At 25.7% G+C, this 20283-nt stretch overlaps 5 protein-coding genes across 5 annotated transcripts; 2 read left to right on the top strand and 3 right to left on the bottom strand.

Moving 5' to 3' along the window:
* Window positions 1-179: 179 nt before the first annotated feature.
* Window positions 180-2845, top strand: OCT59_028043 (uncharacterized protein). Its single transcript, XM_066147051.1, has 3 exons — window positions 180-621; window positions 730-800; window positions 1053-2845. Exons 2-3 carry the CDS (start codon window positions 754-756, stop codon window positions 2257-2259), a joined length of 1254 nt encoding a protein of 417 aa, XP_065993802.1. The 5' UTR covers window positions 180-621; window positions 730-753; the 3' UTR covers window positions 2260-2845.
* A 335-nt stretch (window positions 2846-3180) lies between these two features.
* On the top strand, window positions 3181-4834 carry OCT59_028042 (uncharacterized protein; the record flags this gene model as incomplete). Its single annotated transcript, XM_025321092.2, has 2 exons — window positions 3181-4161; window positions 4286-4834. The coding sequence occupies 2 exons, from the start codon at window positions 3181-3183 to the stop codon at window positions 4832-4834; spliced, it is 1530 nt and encodes a 509-aa protein (XP_025169788.2).
* Window positions 4835-4848: 14 nt separating this feature from the next.
* OCT59_028041 (uncharacterized protein) lies at window positions 4849-7212 on the bottom strand (the record flags this gene model as incomplete). Its single annotated transcript, XM_025321091.2, has 4 exons — window positions 4849-5359; window positions 5426-5743; window positions 5819-6912; window positions 7041-7212. 4 exons carry the CDS (start codon window positions 7210-7212, stop codon window positions 4976-4978), a joined length of 1968 nt encoding a protein of 655 aa, XP_025169787.1. The 3' UTR covers window positions 4849-4975.
* Window positions 7213-9442: 2230 nt separating this feature from the next.
* OCT59_028040 (uncharacterized protein) lies at window positions 9443-10712 on the bottom strand. Its single transcript, XM_025321090.2, has 2 exons — window positions 10016-10712; window positions 9443-9907 (listed from the first exon to the last, which is right to left on the bottom strand). Exons 1-2 carry the CDS (start codon window positions 10619-10621, stop codon window positions 9461-9463), a joined length of 1053 nt encoding a protein of 350 aa, XP_025169786.1. The 5' UTR covers window positions 10622-10712; the 3' UTR covers window positions 9443-9460.
* Window positions 10713-12919: 2207 nt separating this feature from the next.
* Window positions 12920-14159, bottom strand: OCT59_028039 (uncharacterized protein). Its single transcript, XM_025321089.2, has one exon. It carries the CDS (start codon window positions 14121-14123, stop codon window positions 13110-13112), a length of 1014 nt encoding a protein of 337 aa, XP_025169785.1. The 5' UTR covers window positions 14124-14159; the 3' UTR covers window positions 12920-13109.
* Window positions 14160-20283: the final 6124 nt, after the last annotated feature.

Genomic DNA, 20283 nt, shown 5'->3' with positions numbered 1-20283 from the left:
CCCCCATCGGTGTGAACTTCACCGACTAAAACGATAATTTTTTTTTTTTTAATGAGAAAAGAATAAATAAAAACAAACCGAATAAAGATTAACGCCTCATAAAACTTGAAAGTAAATAGACTTTATTTAACCCCTTTATTATATATACACCTTAAACACCGACAACGTTAAAAATCGGCGACTAAATTCTGTCGTGAACATGATTCACAACTTTTGTAGTAAATTATTTTTTATCTTTTACTGCGCCTGAAAAATCATCAAATCACCATTAATGGTTAATTTTTTCAACCATTTTTTTATAAACTCTTCATTATCGGTTACGGATATATAAAGTTGAAAAAATAAAATAATTTATACCGTACAAATCAACTTAATTCGATAAACATTTCGCATTATACTCCTTAAATAAGTCGATTTCAAGTTTTTTTCTACTTTTTAATTTCCTCTTTTTTCTCTTCCTCATTTCATTTCTTTTTGGAAATTTTTTTTTCTTCTTCTCACTTTTTTGAAGTTCTTTATTATTATTATTATTATTATTATTTTGTTTTTTTTCTTTATATAAAATTTCTTTGAATTTTTCTTTATAGGATGGATATTCCCCCCGTTACGACTACAACAGAGGTTAACAGCTTGTCGCAAAATTTCATCAAGTTGGTGGTTATTTCTTTATATTTCTAAGCATTTTTTTATTAACATTATTTCCACATGGTTTTTCTTTACTATATATAGCAAAAATCTTAATGCGGGTAAAAAATGCTCAGGAAAAAAAGAATCAAGGAGTTTTCTCACTTTTTGCCTCAGTGCGTATTTAACCCTAAAAAGAAATTTTTCTTATTTCTATATTGTTTGTTTTTTCTGAAATATTATTGGACGTTTAAAAATGATGATGTGTTTAAAACTTTTTTTTACAATCCCTTTTAATTTTTTTTCTTTAATTTTTTTCTTTCTTTCTTTTTTTTTTTTTAAAAAAAAAAAAAAAAAATTTGAAGTATAAATTAAAGAAAGTATACTAACGTTAAACCCATTTTTTTTTTGTTTTCGTTCATTTTTAGGTTAAATATTGAACCTTCCCAACAACCATCTTTAGTTTCGGATGTTCTTGAAGAAATATTTTCTTTGGTTGTAGAAATAGATACTCATTCATCAGTTTTTTATTATTATGATCATGATGCTTTAAAAAATTTATACGCTTGCGCTTTAGTAAATCGTCAATGGTGTACAAGCGCAGTAAGAATTTTATGGAGAAGACCTTTTGGACCTTTTCATAATGGAGGTCATAAATTAATTACAACTTATTTAAGAGGATTAGATGTTGAAGAAAGAAGAGATTTAAAACTTAAAAGAATAAAATTACCTACAGTTTCTCCTATACCGATGTTTAATTATCCTTCTTTCATACGTCATCTTGATTATGGTGAAATGTTATTTGCTGTAGAATCTTGGTGTGCAACTTTACCAAAAAGAAGACCAAATAGTGTTTTATCTGTTATGAGAGTATTATTAAGATTATTTTTACATAATTCTGGTCCTTTATCATCATTAAAACTTTCATCTCTTGGAGAAGATTATCATGATGAAAAAGTAATGATTTTAGCTGAACCTGAAATTAGAGGTTTAATTACATCAGTTAGAACCCTTTCTCTTGATGGATTTGATTATAATCAACACGGTTTATTAGTTAGATTACCAGATTTATGTAAAAATGTAGAATATTTACAACTTCGTGGTTGGTATGGAAATCAACAAAACGAAGATACAACTACAACAACAACAACAACAAATACAACAACAACGATAAATTCAACAACAACAACTAACAATAATATTACAACTACAACATTACAAAAAGATGCTGCTGCAATATCTTTACGTCGTTTAATAAAAGCACAAAAATCTTTATTATCTTTAGATATGATTGATTGTAAAGCGTACCTTGGTCATATAATATCAGCTTTAGATACGCAATCAATCTCTTTAAGAAAAGTGAAATTTCGTTTGGTTGATTTTAAAGATTGTGGACCATGGGATGGTTTGGCAACTTGTCATAGGTTAACGAATTTAGAATTTTGGTTATGTAAAGGAATAACTCAAAAAATGTTTAACCCTTTAATCAATGCCACTTTCCCCGAATTGGATGAAGTTAAAATGTTACAATATGGAAAAGGTTGTGAAGAATTTAAAATTTGGATAAATAATATGAATGGGACCACTATTAAAGAAGATAATTTAGAAGATTCAGATGATGATTCTGATTCATAAACATTTTATTTTTTTGGACTCATGGTATATAAAAAATTAATGATAATATATAATTTTTTTTTTACACAAAATTATTAATAATTCATCTTAAAAAAAAAAAATAGATTTTATATATATACATAAAGAAAAAAAAATTCAAAAAATCTCTACACACAAAAAGAAAAAAAACATTTTTGTATAAATAAATATATATATATATATTTCTTACTTTTTTTTTTTTTAGCATTTAGCATACTTTTCATTTATTTAGGATTTAGGAATATATGATTTAGGAATTTGGAGAATCTAGGTTTGAAGGAAAAAAAAAAAATTTTTTTTAAAAAAAATTATAAATTTATAAATTATAAAAAAATTTTTTTTTTCAAAAAGAAAATTTGAATATTAATGAAGTGGATTTTTTTCAAAAAAAAAAAAAATATTTAAAAGAAGGATTTAAAAAAGGATTCAATCAATATCTCAATTGGTTAAAATACGCGTTTTGAAATATTTCTGCGGTTCATGACTGATCCGCAAGGTTATAAAAAAAAAAAAAATAAAGTTTTAGGGTTATCGAATCACCGAAATCATTCGGTTGTTCATATTTTTCCATATTGATTCCATTTTAAGATGATTTATGACCTTATGACATAATAATTATTAATAACTCATTAGCAAATATGAAATCACCTTAAAGATTCACAAAAAAAAAACCATAAATACTATAAATTAACTATTTGTGCGAATCATCCGACATTTGTGAAACTGAAAATGATTAATATGATAAAATCGAACCATTTTCTTTTTTCATTCAATCGTACAACGTTAAAATTGAACAATTGGATTTTTTTTAAAAAAATTCTTGAGAAAATGAATCTTATAAATATCACAAAAAATTTCGAATTCTTTAATTTTATTAAAAAAAAAATATTTTTTTCTTTAACAATGATAAAACCAAAAGTTCCTTTTAATATTTCATCTGATATAATTGAAGAAATATTATTTTTCATTCAAATAGATGATATAAAAACATTATATTCATGTTTATTATTAAATCGTCAATGGTGTCAATTAGTTATTCCAATATTATGGAAACATCCTTTTTATTATGCACAAAAAGGCAATTCAAAATTAATTTCAACAATATTATCATTTTCAAATTTAAATAATGATAATGATGACGACAACGATGATGGTGATGAGGATGATGATGATAATAGAAGAAAGAATAATTCAATTCGTCGTAATAGAATGACTTTTGATTATATTTCAATGATAAAACATTTACATTATGATTTCATGATAATTTCTATTGAAAAATGGTATAAAGATAATACCAATTTCTTTAAAAATAATATAAAACTTTTTAAAAATAACAACAATTACAGTTTCGATTCTTTTAAAAATAATAATAACAATTCCTTTGACAATTCCTTTAAAAATTCCAATAAACATTCCTTTAAACATAATAATAACAATTCTTTTAAAAACAATAACGATAACAATTCTTATAATTATTCTAATGATTCCTTTAAAAACAATAACAACAATTCTTATAATAATAATAACAATAATTCTAATGATTCCTCCTTTAAAAATCATAATCATAACAATTCTTTTTCTTTTAAAAACAACAATGAAAATTTTAAAATTGTTAATAATAATAATTCTCTTAATAATATTTCTTTAATTATGAAATTTTTATTAAGATTATTTATAAAAAAATCGGTTAAATTAAATAGTCTTTTCATTTTATCAAATCATGTTTGTTGGAATAATAATTATAATTTAAATAGATATATGGAATTGATTGATCCTGAATTTAATGATTTCTTTAAAAATTTGAAATTTCTTTACTTGGAAGTTTATTCTCATTATCCATCTATTAAATTTTTACAAAAATTTTCTTTAATGGTAAATAATTTGGTAAGTTATCATCTATATATATATATATATATATTTATATATATATATTTTCATATTTATTTTTATATGAACGTGAATTATATGAACGTGAATATGATGATTAACCCTACTTTTTTTTTTTTAGGAAATCTTACATTTGAGAACTCCGTTATTGGGTTTAATGAGATTTCCAAATAATATGGAAGATATCATGACAAAAAATTTATGTACATTAATAAGATCACAAAAAAAATTAAAAGAATTTAAATTAATTAATTCTATAAAATATACATCATTATTCATTTCATCATTATCATCAAATGATTATCTTAAAAATTTAATATTATTAAATACAAAAATTGATGAAATTGATCCTTTATGGAAAATTTTAAAAAATTCTTTTAATTTGGAAAATTTTAAAATAATTAATTGTGTTGGATTAAATTATGATCTTATCTTACCTTTTTATAATAATATTATTAATAATAATAATTATAATTTTAATAACGTTAATAATTTTAAGAAATTAAATTTAATTATAATAGAAAAGAATCAATCTATTGATATTAATGATGAATTGAATTTTTGGGTAATTAGTAGATGTAAAAAAGGTTTAAATGATTGTGGACTTTTGGAAAGTGGAAGATTATTTGATCCTGTTAATAATATTAAATGTATTAAATGTTGTAAATAAAGTAACAGTAATGTAAATATCATTTGTACAGAAATATTATTTATTTAAATTGTGAATATTGAAAATAAATTACAAAATATATTGAATAATAACTAACATGCATGAAATTTTTTATTACATCAAATATATTCTTCCTTATTCTCATTGAGAAATTTCAGCATACATTGCTTGGATTTCTTTTTGAAATCTAATTTTTGCTTGATGTCTTTTCAATTTAAAAGTTGGAGTAAGCAAATCATTTTCTGTAGAAAATTGTTCATGCGTCAAATAAATGTTTTTTACACATTCAAACCCTTTTAAATCATTTGTTTTACCAAATTTAATAAGAGTTTGAAGAATATGATTTTTAACGTCTGCATTTTTACAAACTTCTTCAAAAGTTTTGCCTTCAAGACCATTTTGTCCTGTCCATTTCATAAGAATCTCTTCATCAGGAACGATAATACCTACTAATGAAGCTTGTAAAGATTCACCGTGAACAAATGCTTGAAGGACAAGTTCATGTTTACAATATATGCTTTCAATCTAAAAAAAATTATAAAATTAATCTAATTATTCACATTTACGATAGAGGAAATTAAAAATTCATACCTTTTCAGGAGCTATATATTCTCCCTGAGCCAATTTAAAGATATTTTTAAGTCGATCAATAATAACTAAACGACCTTGATCATCCCAAAGTCCAATATCACCAGTATGACACCATCCATCTTTATCAATGGTTTCTGCAGTTTTATCAGGAAGTTTATAATATTCTCGAAAGACTACAGGACCTCGAACACAAACTTCACCTCGAGGATAAGGTTTATCCTGAGATGTATAATTCATTTCTGGTACATCAACCAATTTAACCTCACAACTAACTTGTGGTGGTCCAACATGACCGGATTCAGTATCACCAACCAAGGACTTTTTTTAAAAAAAAAATTCATAAATTAAAATAATGAAAGAAAAAAAAATATTGGTGTATATTTATATACTTACTATAGTTAAACCGCCAGCATTTTCTGTTTGACCATATCCTTCAAATACATTAGCTGAAAAAGCGATTCTCAAAAAATCCATAACATCCGGTGCAATTGGAGCAGAAGCAGATAACATATATTTAACTCTACCTCCAAGTCGAGCTCTAATTGGAGCAAAAACTACTTTATCCCACCCCCAATGATCAACACTTCCATGACTTAAGCCATCTTTCTTTGAATTAAAAGCTGCATTAAACATCCATTGCGCAATACCACCTTTCACTTTAACTCCAGCCATTACTTTATCATAAACACGATTAAGTAAACGTGGTACAGAAATAAATACGGTAGGTTTCAATTCAGCAATATCATCTAATAATTTCAAGGTATCACCTTGATAAAATCCAATCGAAACACCTCCATAAGTCATATAAGCCATATTTGCTAGTTCAAACACATGAGCTAAAGGTAGATAAGAAATGTGTACATCATTAGGCGTTCCATTAAACATCTTTCCTTCATTTGCAAGCCACTGGATACCGCCAACTACTGCCATAAAATTATTATGAGTCAAGACAACACCTTTAGGTGTACCAGTTGTACCGGAAGTATAACAAATAGAAGCAATATCATCAGGTTTAGGATTTTCTGCTTCAACAGGTTGAACTGATCCATCTTTTTCAATATCGGAAAAATTTGAAATTCTAACATTTGCAAGATTTTCTGATCCTGGATCACAATTATCAGAAATAATAATAGTTTGAAGAGATGGTAATGATCCTTTCATTTCAAGAAGAGCTCGACCTTTGTTAGAAGTGGTAAAACAATATTTCATCTCAGTTTGGTTTATAATATATTCAATAGCGTCAGTACCTAATGTATCATATAATGGAACAGGGATGAAATTATATTGATAACAGGCAAGTAGAGCAATTACATATTCAGGAGTATTAATTGAGAAAAATCCTAAGGGTTCTTTAGGATTTAATCCCAATTTTCTTAATCCGGAACCAATATTAGCAACCCGGGCTTGAACCGTATTATAAGATTCCCATATATAGGGACCCGCAACTCCATCTTTAATTTCTCGATGACCCAAAAAGTTTCCATCACCTATTAATTAAATATTAATATAATGATGATGATATAATAAAAATATATTTTAAATCAATTTTAAATCAATTTTAAAACTATTTTATACCAATGTTAAATCAATTTAAATCAATATAAATCAATTTTACCTGCTTTTTTAACACCAAACATAAAATTTTCATATAAAGTAGTAACTCCATCAGGATGAAAAATTAATTTATCAGGAGAAAGTGCATTTCGACGAGGTTTTCCTTCTCCAGGAATATCTGGTGCTCCAGCTACCTCTACTGAATATTGATGTTTTTGTGATGAACTGCTCATCTTATAATGTCGTACGTAAATCTGTATATCTTTTTTTTTAAAAAAAAAAAAATGAGAAAAGAAAAAATAGGAAAGAACGGAGAAAAAACGCAGTTTTTTAATACGTTCATCAAAAAATTCCTAATTATGGAATTTCAATAGGAAAATCAGGGATTACGTGACTTAATTTACCTTATTTAGTGCGTCATACTAAATTTTTTGTAACGTTTTCTCTATTAATAGTTGCCTAGTAAATATTTTTGTTCGAAAGAAAGATCAAGTTCGTTTAAATAGTTTTTCCGAAGTAAAGCCATTAATGGTTAAGTACATACAATTGTGTAATATTCAATAATTTCTAGCTATACTATTTTTTTTAAAAAAAAGAGAAAGAGGGAGAGGGAGAGAAGGAGAGGGAGAGAATGAAAGAAGGAAGGAAAAAAAAAAAAAATTTTTTTTTTAATACAATACAATAAAAAATTTTCTTATTATAAAACAATGAACGGAAGATATTACACAAAAAAGCAAAAAAATTTTTTTTATATATAACACTGCATAATTCATCATACCCCAAATTTTAAATATCGATTATACAATTTAAGTTAAATCAGTTAATACAAAAAAATTTTTTCTAAACTAGGCTCATTTATTTCAGGTTTATTCCGGATTTTTCAATAACACCTAAATTAAGAGAAAAGTAATCTATTTTAGTTATTAAAGTTCAATTTATGCAAAAAATTATATTTCACAGTTCAATTATGAATAAAGAATAAGAATAAAAAAGGATATTCAAAAATCATATCAGTAAATTACCGGGATAAAAAATCAAGAAAATCCTTCTATCTTTTTACATTATCCGTAAATATTATTATATTTTATACATTTTAGGTAATTATATAATGCATAATTTGTATAAATTGTGCGCAGTTTGTGTAAATAAGTGAATTAGTAAGTTTAGTCACACAATTGTTAAGTTTATAGTCACAATGCAGCACAAATATATTTTTCACGCGAATCATTAACAAGAATAAAACGTGTTCTTTTCTTCTTCTAGCATTATAGAAAAACGTGTTCTTTCCTTCTTCTAGCGTTATAGAAAACGTGTTTTTCTAAAAAAACGAGTTTTTTTTAATTAAATCTATTAATATAACATACTTAACAAAGAAATACGGCTTTTTAAAGAAAGATCGTTGATATTGTCTTTTAAAAGTGACAACCTGACAGGAAAAATTATGAAATTTGTGTAGCCACATTGCCACACGAAGTAAAACACGCGAAATTATATGGTCTGTGTCATTAAACATGAGATTCTAATGCATTATCATAATTTTTACACGCTAATTTGATTGTGGCGTACTTTTGCACATAACAGCTTTGATTATTTATTAAAAAAGAGAAATTTTTAAACACTTCAAATTTTTGATTGGATAATGAACTGGTCAGTAGGTAATAAATGATTGGTTCATTCATGATTTTTGAGGCGCAGTACCGTAGTCTACCTCAACATTATGTGGTGACATCAAAAGATCGATAGATCGATCCTAAATTATAGATGTAATTTTTGGTTAGTCCATCCTGTCACAATCATATATTACTTTTCTTTGTGAAAAAAGAAAACAATAGTAATGAAGAGGCCATTGCACAATTGACGACAATTGACATTTTTAATTCATTAAATAATTTAAATTACTTTATTTAATTTTACTTATAAAAATCTAATCTTTTTTTTTTTTATTTTATTTTTTATTTTTAATTTATTTTATTTATATCTTACTTTATAACTAATCTATACAGTTAATTACATATCTTTTTTTTTTTTTTATATACACTTAAGTTTTTTTTTTTTGTTTCTATATAAAAAAAAATTCTTAATTATGGTGTAAAAAATATAAACAAACAATCATAGGAATAATAAAATTTTTTTTTTTTGGTAGTAATTGTATAATTGTAATAATTGTTGTGAATTTTGTAATTGTTGTAGTTTTAAATTTTTTTTTGCTCCCGACAAAATTTTCTAAGTATTTTTTTTTTTTTGATTTTTTTTTAACTTCCCGGCAAAGACAAAAAAAATTCTCTATAATTTTTTTTTTAAAATTCCTTTTTTTTTTAGAAAAAAAAAGGTAAAAAAAAATTAAAAGTTCTTAATGTTACGGTGAGTGCGTTTTTTTTTCTTGAATTTCCTTTATCGTAATATTTTTTTTCTTTTTTCTTTTTTTCTTTTTTCTTTTTTTCTTTCTTTCTTTCTTTTTTTTTTAAAAAAAAAAACAAGAGGTTAGGTAGATGATGATGAAGAATTTCTACGACGTCTTCGAGAATTAATCATATAAGCCCAAGCCTCCAGTTCATCATTAACCTCAAAAGGTTCGCAAGAATGAATCCCCACATCTTTTAAATTACGTTGATGAGATTTAAATAGTGGAGATACCATATTAAAATCTAAATTATAACATTCCGAAATTTCTAATTTTTCTAATTTTGTACAAGATTTTAAAGCGTCCCATTTACAGCATTCATCAAAATCGACACCACGAAATTTAATATGTTTTAAAGTACGTTTTTGTTTTGCTAATGAAGGAATTATAACGCCAATGAATGCTTTACAACGAGAAAATACTATTTGTTTTAATCCTCTTTGAGATTCTATGAGTATACTTAATTTTTTTGCATTATGAATTGATGTATCATCATAGGCGCTTAAATTGTTAATTCTGAGTGAATGCTATAAAATAAATAAAAAAAAAGAATAAAGATTATATAATTAGTTAAATATTTAATTATTTTAAAATATGCATATATATATGTTAACTTTTTTTTTTCATTAACTTACGAGATTTCTACAATTTTTTGCTAATACAGTTAGAAGATTATCCTTAGGAAAGTAACAACTAATTGTAAGGTGTTTAACAGGTCTAATTAAAGTGGAAACTTCTGGACTTGCTAATAACATGAATTTATCGTCATCTAATCCTGCACTACGAATAGTGAGAGACGAAAGAGATGCTGACCGGTCAGCAAAAAGTCTCAAAAGTGACCTTAAAATAGCGACAACATATTGATCACTTGTATCATCCAAAAGGCTACACCATGACCTTACGAACAAAATCATCTGATAATAGTCTAAATTTTTTAAAAAGTTGGGATAATCAAAGATTGGAGTATCCGATTTATTAAAAGGTAAATAAATTCCATCTTCAAGAAGATCTTGCCGTTCTTCATTATTGAGACAATTAAGTAAAATTTGAACAAGAGCCTTTCCACCTCTTTTATGACAACGATGAAAAGGATTACTCCATAAAATAGAAACGGCGCTTTCACACCAACGTCTATTAACTAAAAGACAAGCATGTAAACTACGAAATGTTCTTGAACCAACTATCTCGTCTCGGTCATCAAGGTATTTAAAAATTTCACAAAGTACGTCTGGTATCAACATTTAATAATATTTTTCTTTATTTACAATATTTGAGGAAGAATAAGATAAACTGAGGAGTGGTGATATAAAAAATTTGGATTGTTTTCGGAATATAATTGTAGGAAAATTCATTTATTAGGTTTATTATTAACGCCTTATCTATAATCCGAGAAAAGAGGAAAAAAATTTTTTTTTTTTTTTATAAAATATTACATATCAAAGAATAGTGGATCATCAACGCATATACCTATTTTAAACAAAGACACCTAAATGAGAATTAGATCCCCAGCCCGCGCACAATTTTATGCGGGGAAAAGAAAAAGTCAGGTGGTCATTGTAAATATAACATATTAATGCAGAATCAATAATAATTGATAATGGGCGTTGAACAAATTCATCAAATTAGTTTATTGTATTATTCTTTTTTTAAAAAAAAATGTCAAAACTGATAGTCTTACCAAATTACATGTAAAAAGTAATGAATGAAAGAAATATAAAATAATTATTATATTATAATAAAAATAATATGCAAAAAAAAAAATAGATAAGAAAAAATTAGCCCCTGCAGAAATTTTCCAACCATAAAAGAAAAAATTCTTTGTCAACTGTCAATTACTTTTTGACAGTTTGAATAAATGATAGGTTGAGAAAGAATATTTAAACAAGGAAATAATGCGGGGGTATAAACAAAACATTATTCGTAAGCAGAAAGTATACTGATGTCAAATAATCCATATATATAAATATAAGTTACGTCATATAAGTCATAGAATTTTTTTTTTTTCAAAAGTTGCTTTCATTGAAAAAAAAAAATTAATAATTCGAAAAATAGGTCTCAATTCAATAAAAAAAGAAATACGTAGCACCGCGTTTGTATTTCCGAAACACATAATCAAAATCAACCCAAATCCGGGATCGCCATTATTCCAATTTTTGACAAACAGTCGTATCATTACTAAATTCGGTAATTTGGATTGGCTTTAAAATAAATAATTTATATTTATTTTATTTTTTATTTATTTATGTTATTTACAGGTTAAATTAAAAACATTTAATAACACCATAACAAGTTTTTTTTTAATACTTATTTGGTTTTTAATCATATGAAATTGTTTAAAAAAAAATTTTAAAGTTTCGTATAATTAACTGCGCATTTAGGCGTTATCACCTTATTTTGCCTTACATTTTTTTTTCTTTCCAATGTGCATAATTTTTTTTTTTTTGAAAAATAAAACTTTTTGTGTTGTTATTTATAATGTTTCGCAATTTTCTAAATGTAAATTCTTCGTGTAACTTCCTTCTTTGTAAAAACTGATCGTGGAGCTTTTATATTATATAATCTCGTTTTGTAATTTTGTTTATTTATTATTTATAAACAAAGATCATTATAAAGTATTTAAAGTATTAATTTTAATTTATTACTGCACTGTTTATACAAAAATGATAAATAAATGCTATTTAAAAAAGATGATTTATTATGCTGTATATAAAATGATCCGATAAATCCCATAAATTATTATGATGATTTCTTTCCAGTATAGTTTTCTGCAACTTTACATCATTTAAATGTTGAAATTTACGTTGTTTAGACGCGGATTCGAACAATGAAAAATATCTATTTTCGTAAATTTCTTTGATCTACAAATGAAGTGTGAGAAATTTGGGGATTTCTTTTTTTTTTCTTTTTGTCTTTCTTTCTTTCATTAATGTGTCAAATGTTGATGCATTATATCATCTGTAAACGTGTGTTTATGTCTTTAATAATTCATTTTAATGATTTCTATGAGTTTAGACCGGAAATCGATTGGATAAATATTCAAATTTCAAGTTTTTAAACCCGATTATTGATTGTTCAATCTAAAAATAGATTACATATTTTTGTAATATTATTATAATATCAATTTATAACGATAAAATTGTATATTTCATTAAATGACATAAAAAGTTAATTCTTATGTTGAGAGATTTGGTCATCTTGCAATTATCGTAAGTTGATTCTGTAAATAGAATATTAATATTTGAAATAAATTATATATAAAAGGACAATTAATTTTTAGATTTAAAAAGCAGACTGTCACATAATATGAAACATAAATCATACCTGTAATTTTTTTTTAAAAAAGAAAATCACGGAATCACTGCGCCACGTAGAGTTTTTTTTGGCGTACTTTTTTTAAGCTGTGACTCGTCTATATTCTATATTTTATAGTAGTAATACGCTTTACCTTATTATAATCCTTTAATAAACTTACAATAAAAATCAAAATCTTTTCAATGTTTCAAAGTTGATATCACCCAGCCTATAGCAAAAAAAATTTTGGGCAATCCTTCCGTTATACGGTATTATCATAGATTATCATTTTTTATTAATTAAAATGTTCAATAACAATATTACAAAAGTAATTATAAATTATAAAATTTGACTATAAAAACTAAACATATTTAGCAATTTATTATAACCTATCATTCCTAATTTCCTATCATTTTTAAATTCCAACAAATTTCAAAATTAAATATTAATGGGCAGATTATCTACATTTCCAGATCTATTGAGCAACTTGCATTCGGCTCCTTCAGGTGATATGTAATCTTCAGAATTAAGACTATAGAATGAATTAAATAGATGACCCTTACCCTCGTTCAACGTGTCGTTAATAAAAACATTTCCTTCAATACGATTACCAGCTGTTTCATTAAGAACACCCAACATCGCAACTGGATCTCTTTTATTTACGTAATGTTCAATGTGACCAACCAAGCCATTTGGATTTATGAAATCTCTACATACATTTGCGAATGTATATACTTCAAGTTTATTAAGATAATTTTGTTCATTCGTATAACTTAACTCCGTAAAAAGTTTCCTTACAGTTAAATATGCAATAATAGTTCCTTGAGAATGTGCAACTAACCGAACAACTTTAACATTTTCATTCCTAAGTTCTCTAAGAATGTTACATGTAGCCCAATGTACCGGTATGGTTTCAAAATTAAAACTTCTCTCGAGAACCGCTTCTACAAAGTCCCAAAAAATACCGTAACTTCTATTAAGAATACCTGTAACTCCTATCCCGAAACGTTCCTCTAAATATTTGCAATTCTGATCTAACCATTCTTCGTTTACTGTTACTCCATTAATAAAAAACCATTTCTCATCATCCTTAGTTTGTTCTTTTGGTGGACGAATTTTCTCTTGTTCAAAAGCTGATAACATCAAAAGAGGGTAGAAAATAACAAGTGGAATCGTGGCAAGAGTCCATACAGCTAGTTGTATTATACTGATCCAATTTTTCCAATACGAAAGATTAATTTCGCATGTTGCCTCATCATTATGAACTTTTTCAAAGCGCATTGCACCGATTGAATTGCGATACAAGAACTCGACAATGACGTCATACGGATGAGAAAGGACCCAATAAATATCATCTTTCATTAACTTCCAGGGGTTCCAAACTCGAGGTCTATTATTAGACAAGGGCCAAAGGTTTCTCAAAGATGAATTAAAAGAATTCGAATTTGCCATCTTTGATAAAATTAAAATTTTGGGATAGATTAAACGATTCCATCAAGAATTTTTTTTCAACTTTATATACTTAACATCATAATCGGAGTAAGAATCCCGGAAATGTGTACATAAATCTTTTTTTAGAGTTGTAAGGGATTGTGATTAATTTTTATTTGTGATCAACTGATTAAATATTTGGAAACTCGGAAAACGGACAATTACTTTTTTTAAATATCATTTAATAAATGTTATCAATCAAGTAATCAAGTATCTTTTTATTACTCAATGAAATCTATTTTATCTGATATTTATATAATGTGAGCATTAACCGATATTGTTTATAATATAATTTCTTATTATCCCATTATATTAATTGCACGACAGTCCGCAGTTATACATAGATATTGTTTCTTCGATTTGTTTTTATATTATTAATATAATTTTTTATTTTTTATTTTTTTTATTTTTGAAACCTTCTTTTTAAAAAAAGGAAATTCAAAAATTCGGACCGCTCAACTATATAACTAAAGATTTAAATATGGTAAATAGTAATTACGATTCTAATTAATCACTAAACTCTTTTTAAGTTATTATACTGAATGAATTCGATCTTAATTCTATATTTCTGTTTACGGTAATCCTTCAAATCTGAAAATCCAAACTCGGTAAATTTTGATTTTCTGAATTAATGAATTGGCGTACATGGCCAACGATTTTTGATTAGTATTATTCTGGATATACTAACTGGGATATTAATTGCCCCCCAAAAAACATTAGTATTAGACTATTAAGAACTAATTTGTTGGATCTTTCTCCAAGATAGTAAGATAATTTCGCTTATCATTCATCCCTTCATCAACATAACCTTTACAACATGCCTTTATTATAATAAATGTATATAAATCTTCAACGTATTTAATAATTCGTTGGTTAAATGTACCAACCATATTTAAAAATTGTACAATAAATATATCGAAGAAATTTTAAACACTATAATTTTAATAATAAATTTATTTATTTGCCAACGCAGAATAAGTATCATAGAAAAATTTTAATGTGATATTAGTAATATAAAAACATTTTTTTAAGTTGAAGTGAAACATATAAAAGCACAAGCTGTAAGGTGATTATACTATAAAACCTTTATGTAATAATGTAATATAAAATTTCATTTAAGTCACGTGATGATCGTTCGTGGAAAATCAAAGGTTATGCTAGACAAGTTGATATAATTTGATACGACCTTGTTAATGACCCAAAACTAAACTACGTTCCAAATCCAACTTAGAACGATCCTATAACCCAAACCTGATCATACTACAACTTATTTAAGCTACAAGAGCCCTTACACAGATTAACCCATCCCCGGTAAAAATTTATTCTGATAATTAAATAATAATCCATTCATATTAATCGCTCATAATGAAGTTGTTGATAGCAAGAGACTTTGGAATTCTTCAATAAATAACATAAATAATATGTATCTGGTGTAATATAACAATATTTTATTATAGACTTACAGTTGTATAAGCATTCTATATGAGGTAAATTTGAAATAATTCTATCATATTATCATACAATTATAAAGTATGCCTTATATTGCATTAAAAATATAAAGTAATTTGTTTAAACCCTATAATAACCTTTGCTCAATTATTTCCAGCGGAACTATATGTTTAAAAGCCAATAATACCTTTTTGCCCAATTACCACAAGGAGGGATCGATTTTTTCGGATGAGAAAAACGCGCAATCGCTTTGGCCAAGTTATTGGAGAAATGACCTTTAGCCCAATTGTTGGTGGCCAGTTATGGCGGAATAAGTGCTTGTGTATGAAACTCGATGTGATGAAGTTCGTTCTGACAATGATAATAATATTACTATGTCAGCTTGATGTGTAATTCAAAAATCACACATCAATACAGCATTAACAACACGTACTGTATTTTTTTTTGTTTCAGCTTTGAAGGAAGAAAATAGTTAATATAAAAAATAGCATGTCTTTAATTATATTAGTGCTTGTGTACATACCGAAGATAGTATAAAAAGAGTAGGAAATGATACGCGTCAACTTAATGGTCGCGCTTGCCGAGATATACCACAGCATCTTTCTTCGAAATTACTATTACTACGAGATATATCATATACATTATTTCACAATCTCATCTCGAGTAATTTTTTCTCGCATACGGATTTTTCGCAAATCCTTTTGAATTAAATTATCATGAGTTTGAACATAAAGCAAATGCTAAATTGCTCCATCGCAGTTATAATTATCCTTTCTATGGTGGAAGACACATGCTACACAAATATTCTCTCCTGGCGAATTATGGAGATATCAGTCATATTCTCATAATTTGAATTCTAATGAAAAGCGTTATAGATTAAATCCAAGGGATATAGGTCGTTTATTACAAGTAAAAACGTTGTTATTATCCATTTTTGTGTATAAATACATAACTGACAATAAGTTTATATTAAGAAAAACTAAATTATTTTTTTGTACAGTGGGTTGTAACAGCAAGATCCCGATAAAAGAGAAATCTAAAATGTAAGATCGAAGAATCTCTTCTAGAGTGAACGATCACGAACTAGGAGCTTTTTCGGTTATAAGGCTTTTACTATTTTCTAAAAATCATAAGCCATGATTTGATTATCTTATTCCCGATCCGTCAATCAATCGTCATATGATAACTTATAATTTACTGATTAGATCTTTGCTGCTCGATATCAAAATTTATTAATTTTTATTGTAGAAGTTGACTCGTACAAAAGTTCTTAATTAACTTTGGGATGTCAGTTGGAGAATATTGACAGTTGAGACTTGGAGTATACGGATGGCCTGAGCTTGAATACAGTAAATTGACCATCAACTGGCCATTAAAATAAGACAATTTCGTAATGCCAGGTATAGTATTCTATATCGCAATTTATCACCAACTCCACAAATATTTGATTAAAAATAATGGTCTTTTTCTACATTCATCTTTGTTCTTTGTCTATTTTTATTTTCAATTTTCATATTAAATTTAGGTAAATTACTTGTGAATGATAAGAGTCAACGGTAGTTTTTAGTCTCTCCGGAGTCAAGAAATTGCCATCCACGAACATCAATATAACACATTGATTTTTGTTTTGGGATTGTGTTTTAAAGACTGCATCGGATGATGATTCAAGTAACTTTGTTAATATTTGTGGACCAGTTGATATGTATATCTATGAGAAGAATCATGTTTTGTAAAAACTAAATTGTATATGCTAATCATTTGGATCACTTGCCAAACGTGCCGTAAAGAGACTATTAGGATAAGTTTTTGCTAAGGGGTTTCTTTCAAGTATAATGATGGTAGATTGGTTTTTGGATCAATATAGTAAAAACTCATGGTAATGTTATTTTGTTAGAAAGAGTCTCAAATTCTCTTTTTTATTTAAGCTACATAATTGTTTTACAATAGGTTTATCTTCTGTCGAATCATTGATGTGGCTATATATTTTTACAGAACAAATTAAATCATTTGGAATTTTGGAAAAAGTAAGATATACAGTATCTTAATGTCAAAGTATAATGAATATAGTAAAATTCAAATCCAGAATCTCCCAAAGGTACGCTCTTTTATCTTTAATTATTATATTGCCATATAGAGTATTTAATACAAACTTCTTTTAAAATCGGTAAGCAAGTTATCTTCTGATCATTGGAATGACAATAATCTTATGTCTATTTTAGCTTCTTGCCAGATGACCTTAATATTGGTAGAACAGGTCATGTTAGGTAATTCATGATAGAACTTATGCTTTTGATATAATCAGTCCTATCTTTGATTTATATTTGAGCAAATATGACAATATCTGTAAATTAGTAAACCTAACTTATGTTGTAGTTAATGTTGGTGGTGCAGCTCTTTTAATTTTATTTGGATTTAATAATTATTAACAAATTCTTACTGGTATATAGTAAGCTTTTAATGTTCCTTAATGGATGGATAACTTTAATGTATATTGATTAGATTATTTTTAATTCATTTTGAATACAAAATCTAATGTTTTTACAATTTTTATTTCAATAGTATTAGAGATCCTGGGCGAAACTGAAATATTTAGTCATTTGACTAAATCGAAATAGTTTAGACATTTAAAATTAAAAGACGAAATGCCGAAATTCAATATTCCATAGTATTTCCATGAATTTTTTATAGATTTCCATGGATTTTTAATTATAATAATTACTTATAAAAAAAAAAATAATAAATTCATATTAAAATATAATATTTTTTAAAGGAATTTATAAAACTATTATATGTATAATATAATTTCATATATTTTTATAATAAAACCATAATTTTATATAATTAATATTTAAACTTAAAAATTATTACTATATAGTTTAGTCAATGATGAAACCAAAACTAGTTGGTGACGAAACCAAAATTTTTGGTAAAAAGAGTTTAGCCAGGTATCACTAAATAGTATTCATAAAAATTGGTAAATAATTATCTTTTTAATTAATTATTTTATTATTTATTACTTTATAAATATTTTAAACCAAAATATTTCATTTCTAAAATAAAAATATAATGAATAATAATCCTTAATTACTTTAACTAAAGAATATATCAATAATTATACAAAAATACTATAATCTATTTAAAGTTATATAATCTTTTTACTTTAAATATATATTTATTTTAACTTAATTTTAATCAAATTTTGCATTAATTGGCTAAATTACTTATATTATATAAAAACATAATTTATTTAACCAAATACAAATTTGGATTTCTTAATATTTTTATAAAATATTTTACTGAACATAAATAAAATAAATCCAGTAAATTATCTTCTAGTAAATAAAATAAATGGAATTATTTTTAAAAATTAGTTAGATAAAGGAATTGGAACTAATATTAATAAAGAAAAAGCATTTATATTATACCAAATGGCAGTTGATAAAGAACATAGTTTTACTTAAAATAATCTTGGAGTATTATATTTAAAAGGTAAAGGAACCAAAAAAGATTTAAAGAAAGCCATTTATTTGGTATACAAAAGCAGCAGAGAATGAGAGCAAAGTAGCATAATATAACTTAGGTGATTCTTATGAATATGGGACAATTGCTGAAAAAAATGAGTTAAAGCATTTAAATTTTATAAAGAATAGGCCAAACAAGGGTATGTAAATGCACAATATAAAGCTACATATTGTTTTGATAAAGGAATTGGAACTAATGTTAATAAAGAAAAAGCATTTATATTATACCAAATAGCAGCTGATAAAGAACATAGTTTTGCTCAAAATAATCTTGGAATATTATATTTGAAAGGTAAAGGAACCAAAAAAGATTTAGAGAAAGCTATTTATTGGTTTACAAAAGTAGCAGAAAATGGAAACGAAGTTGTATAATACAACTTAGGTGAGTGCTTTAAGTACAGGATTGGTATTGAAAAGAATTACCATAGAGCATTTTACTTTTATAATAAATCAATTGAAAATGGATATGTAAAAGCAAATTTTCAACTTGGATATTTTAATAAAAATGACGACTTCTTTTATAAAAGTGATGATGATAGACCAATAAATAATGATTTAGATATAGTTCATTATTGGTATTGTAAAGCATCAGAAAATGATAATAAAGTCACATTATATAAACTAGGTGAAATATATGAATTAGGAAGGGGAATTCAAAAAAATGATTATAGAGTATTTCATTTTTATGAGAAGTCAGCTAACCAAAAATTAATAGTAGCTTAATGTAAACTTAAATACTGTTACGAGCATGGAATTGGAACTAATATTGATAAAGGGAAAGCATTTGATTTATACAAGATAGCTGCTGAAACTACTAAGGTTACTAATGCACAAAAAAGTTTTGAATCATTATATGAATAAAGGGAAATAATATCTAATTCTTTGGCATAAAAAGTTGAATGAATAAGTCTTAATAATTACTAATTATAACTAGTATTCACCCATTGACTATATCAACGGTTAATATGTATTAAAAAAATGTAAAATAATATCATAATTCTGGCCAGAATTAAATGAATTCCCTTTTTTGGAAATTTAAGGAACACAATTTTTTAATTTCTCTGAAAAGTAACAGAAAATAAATTTCCTTTTTTTGGAATTCGTGTAATTGTCAATTTTCTTTTATGGAAATCTGTATAACCCAAAATTTC

This window comes from Rhizophagus irregularis, chromosome 8 (genome assembly GCF_026210795.1).
Source record: "Rhizophagus irregularis chromosome 8, complete sequence".
NCBI lineage: Eukaryota > Fungi > Glomeromycota > Glomeromycetes > Glomerales > Glomeraceae > Rhizophagus > Rhizophagus irregularis.
The sequence above is the reverse complement of the archived record's forward strand: the minus strand, read 5'-3'. Positions and strand labels throughout refer to the sequence as shown.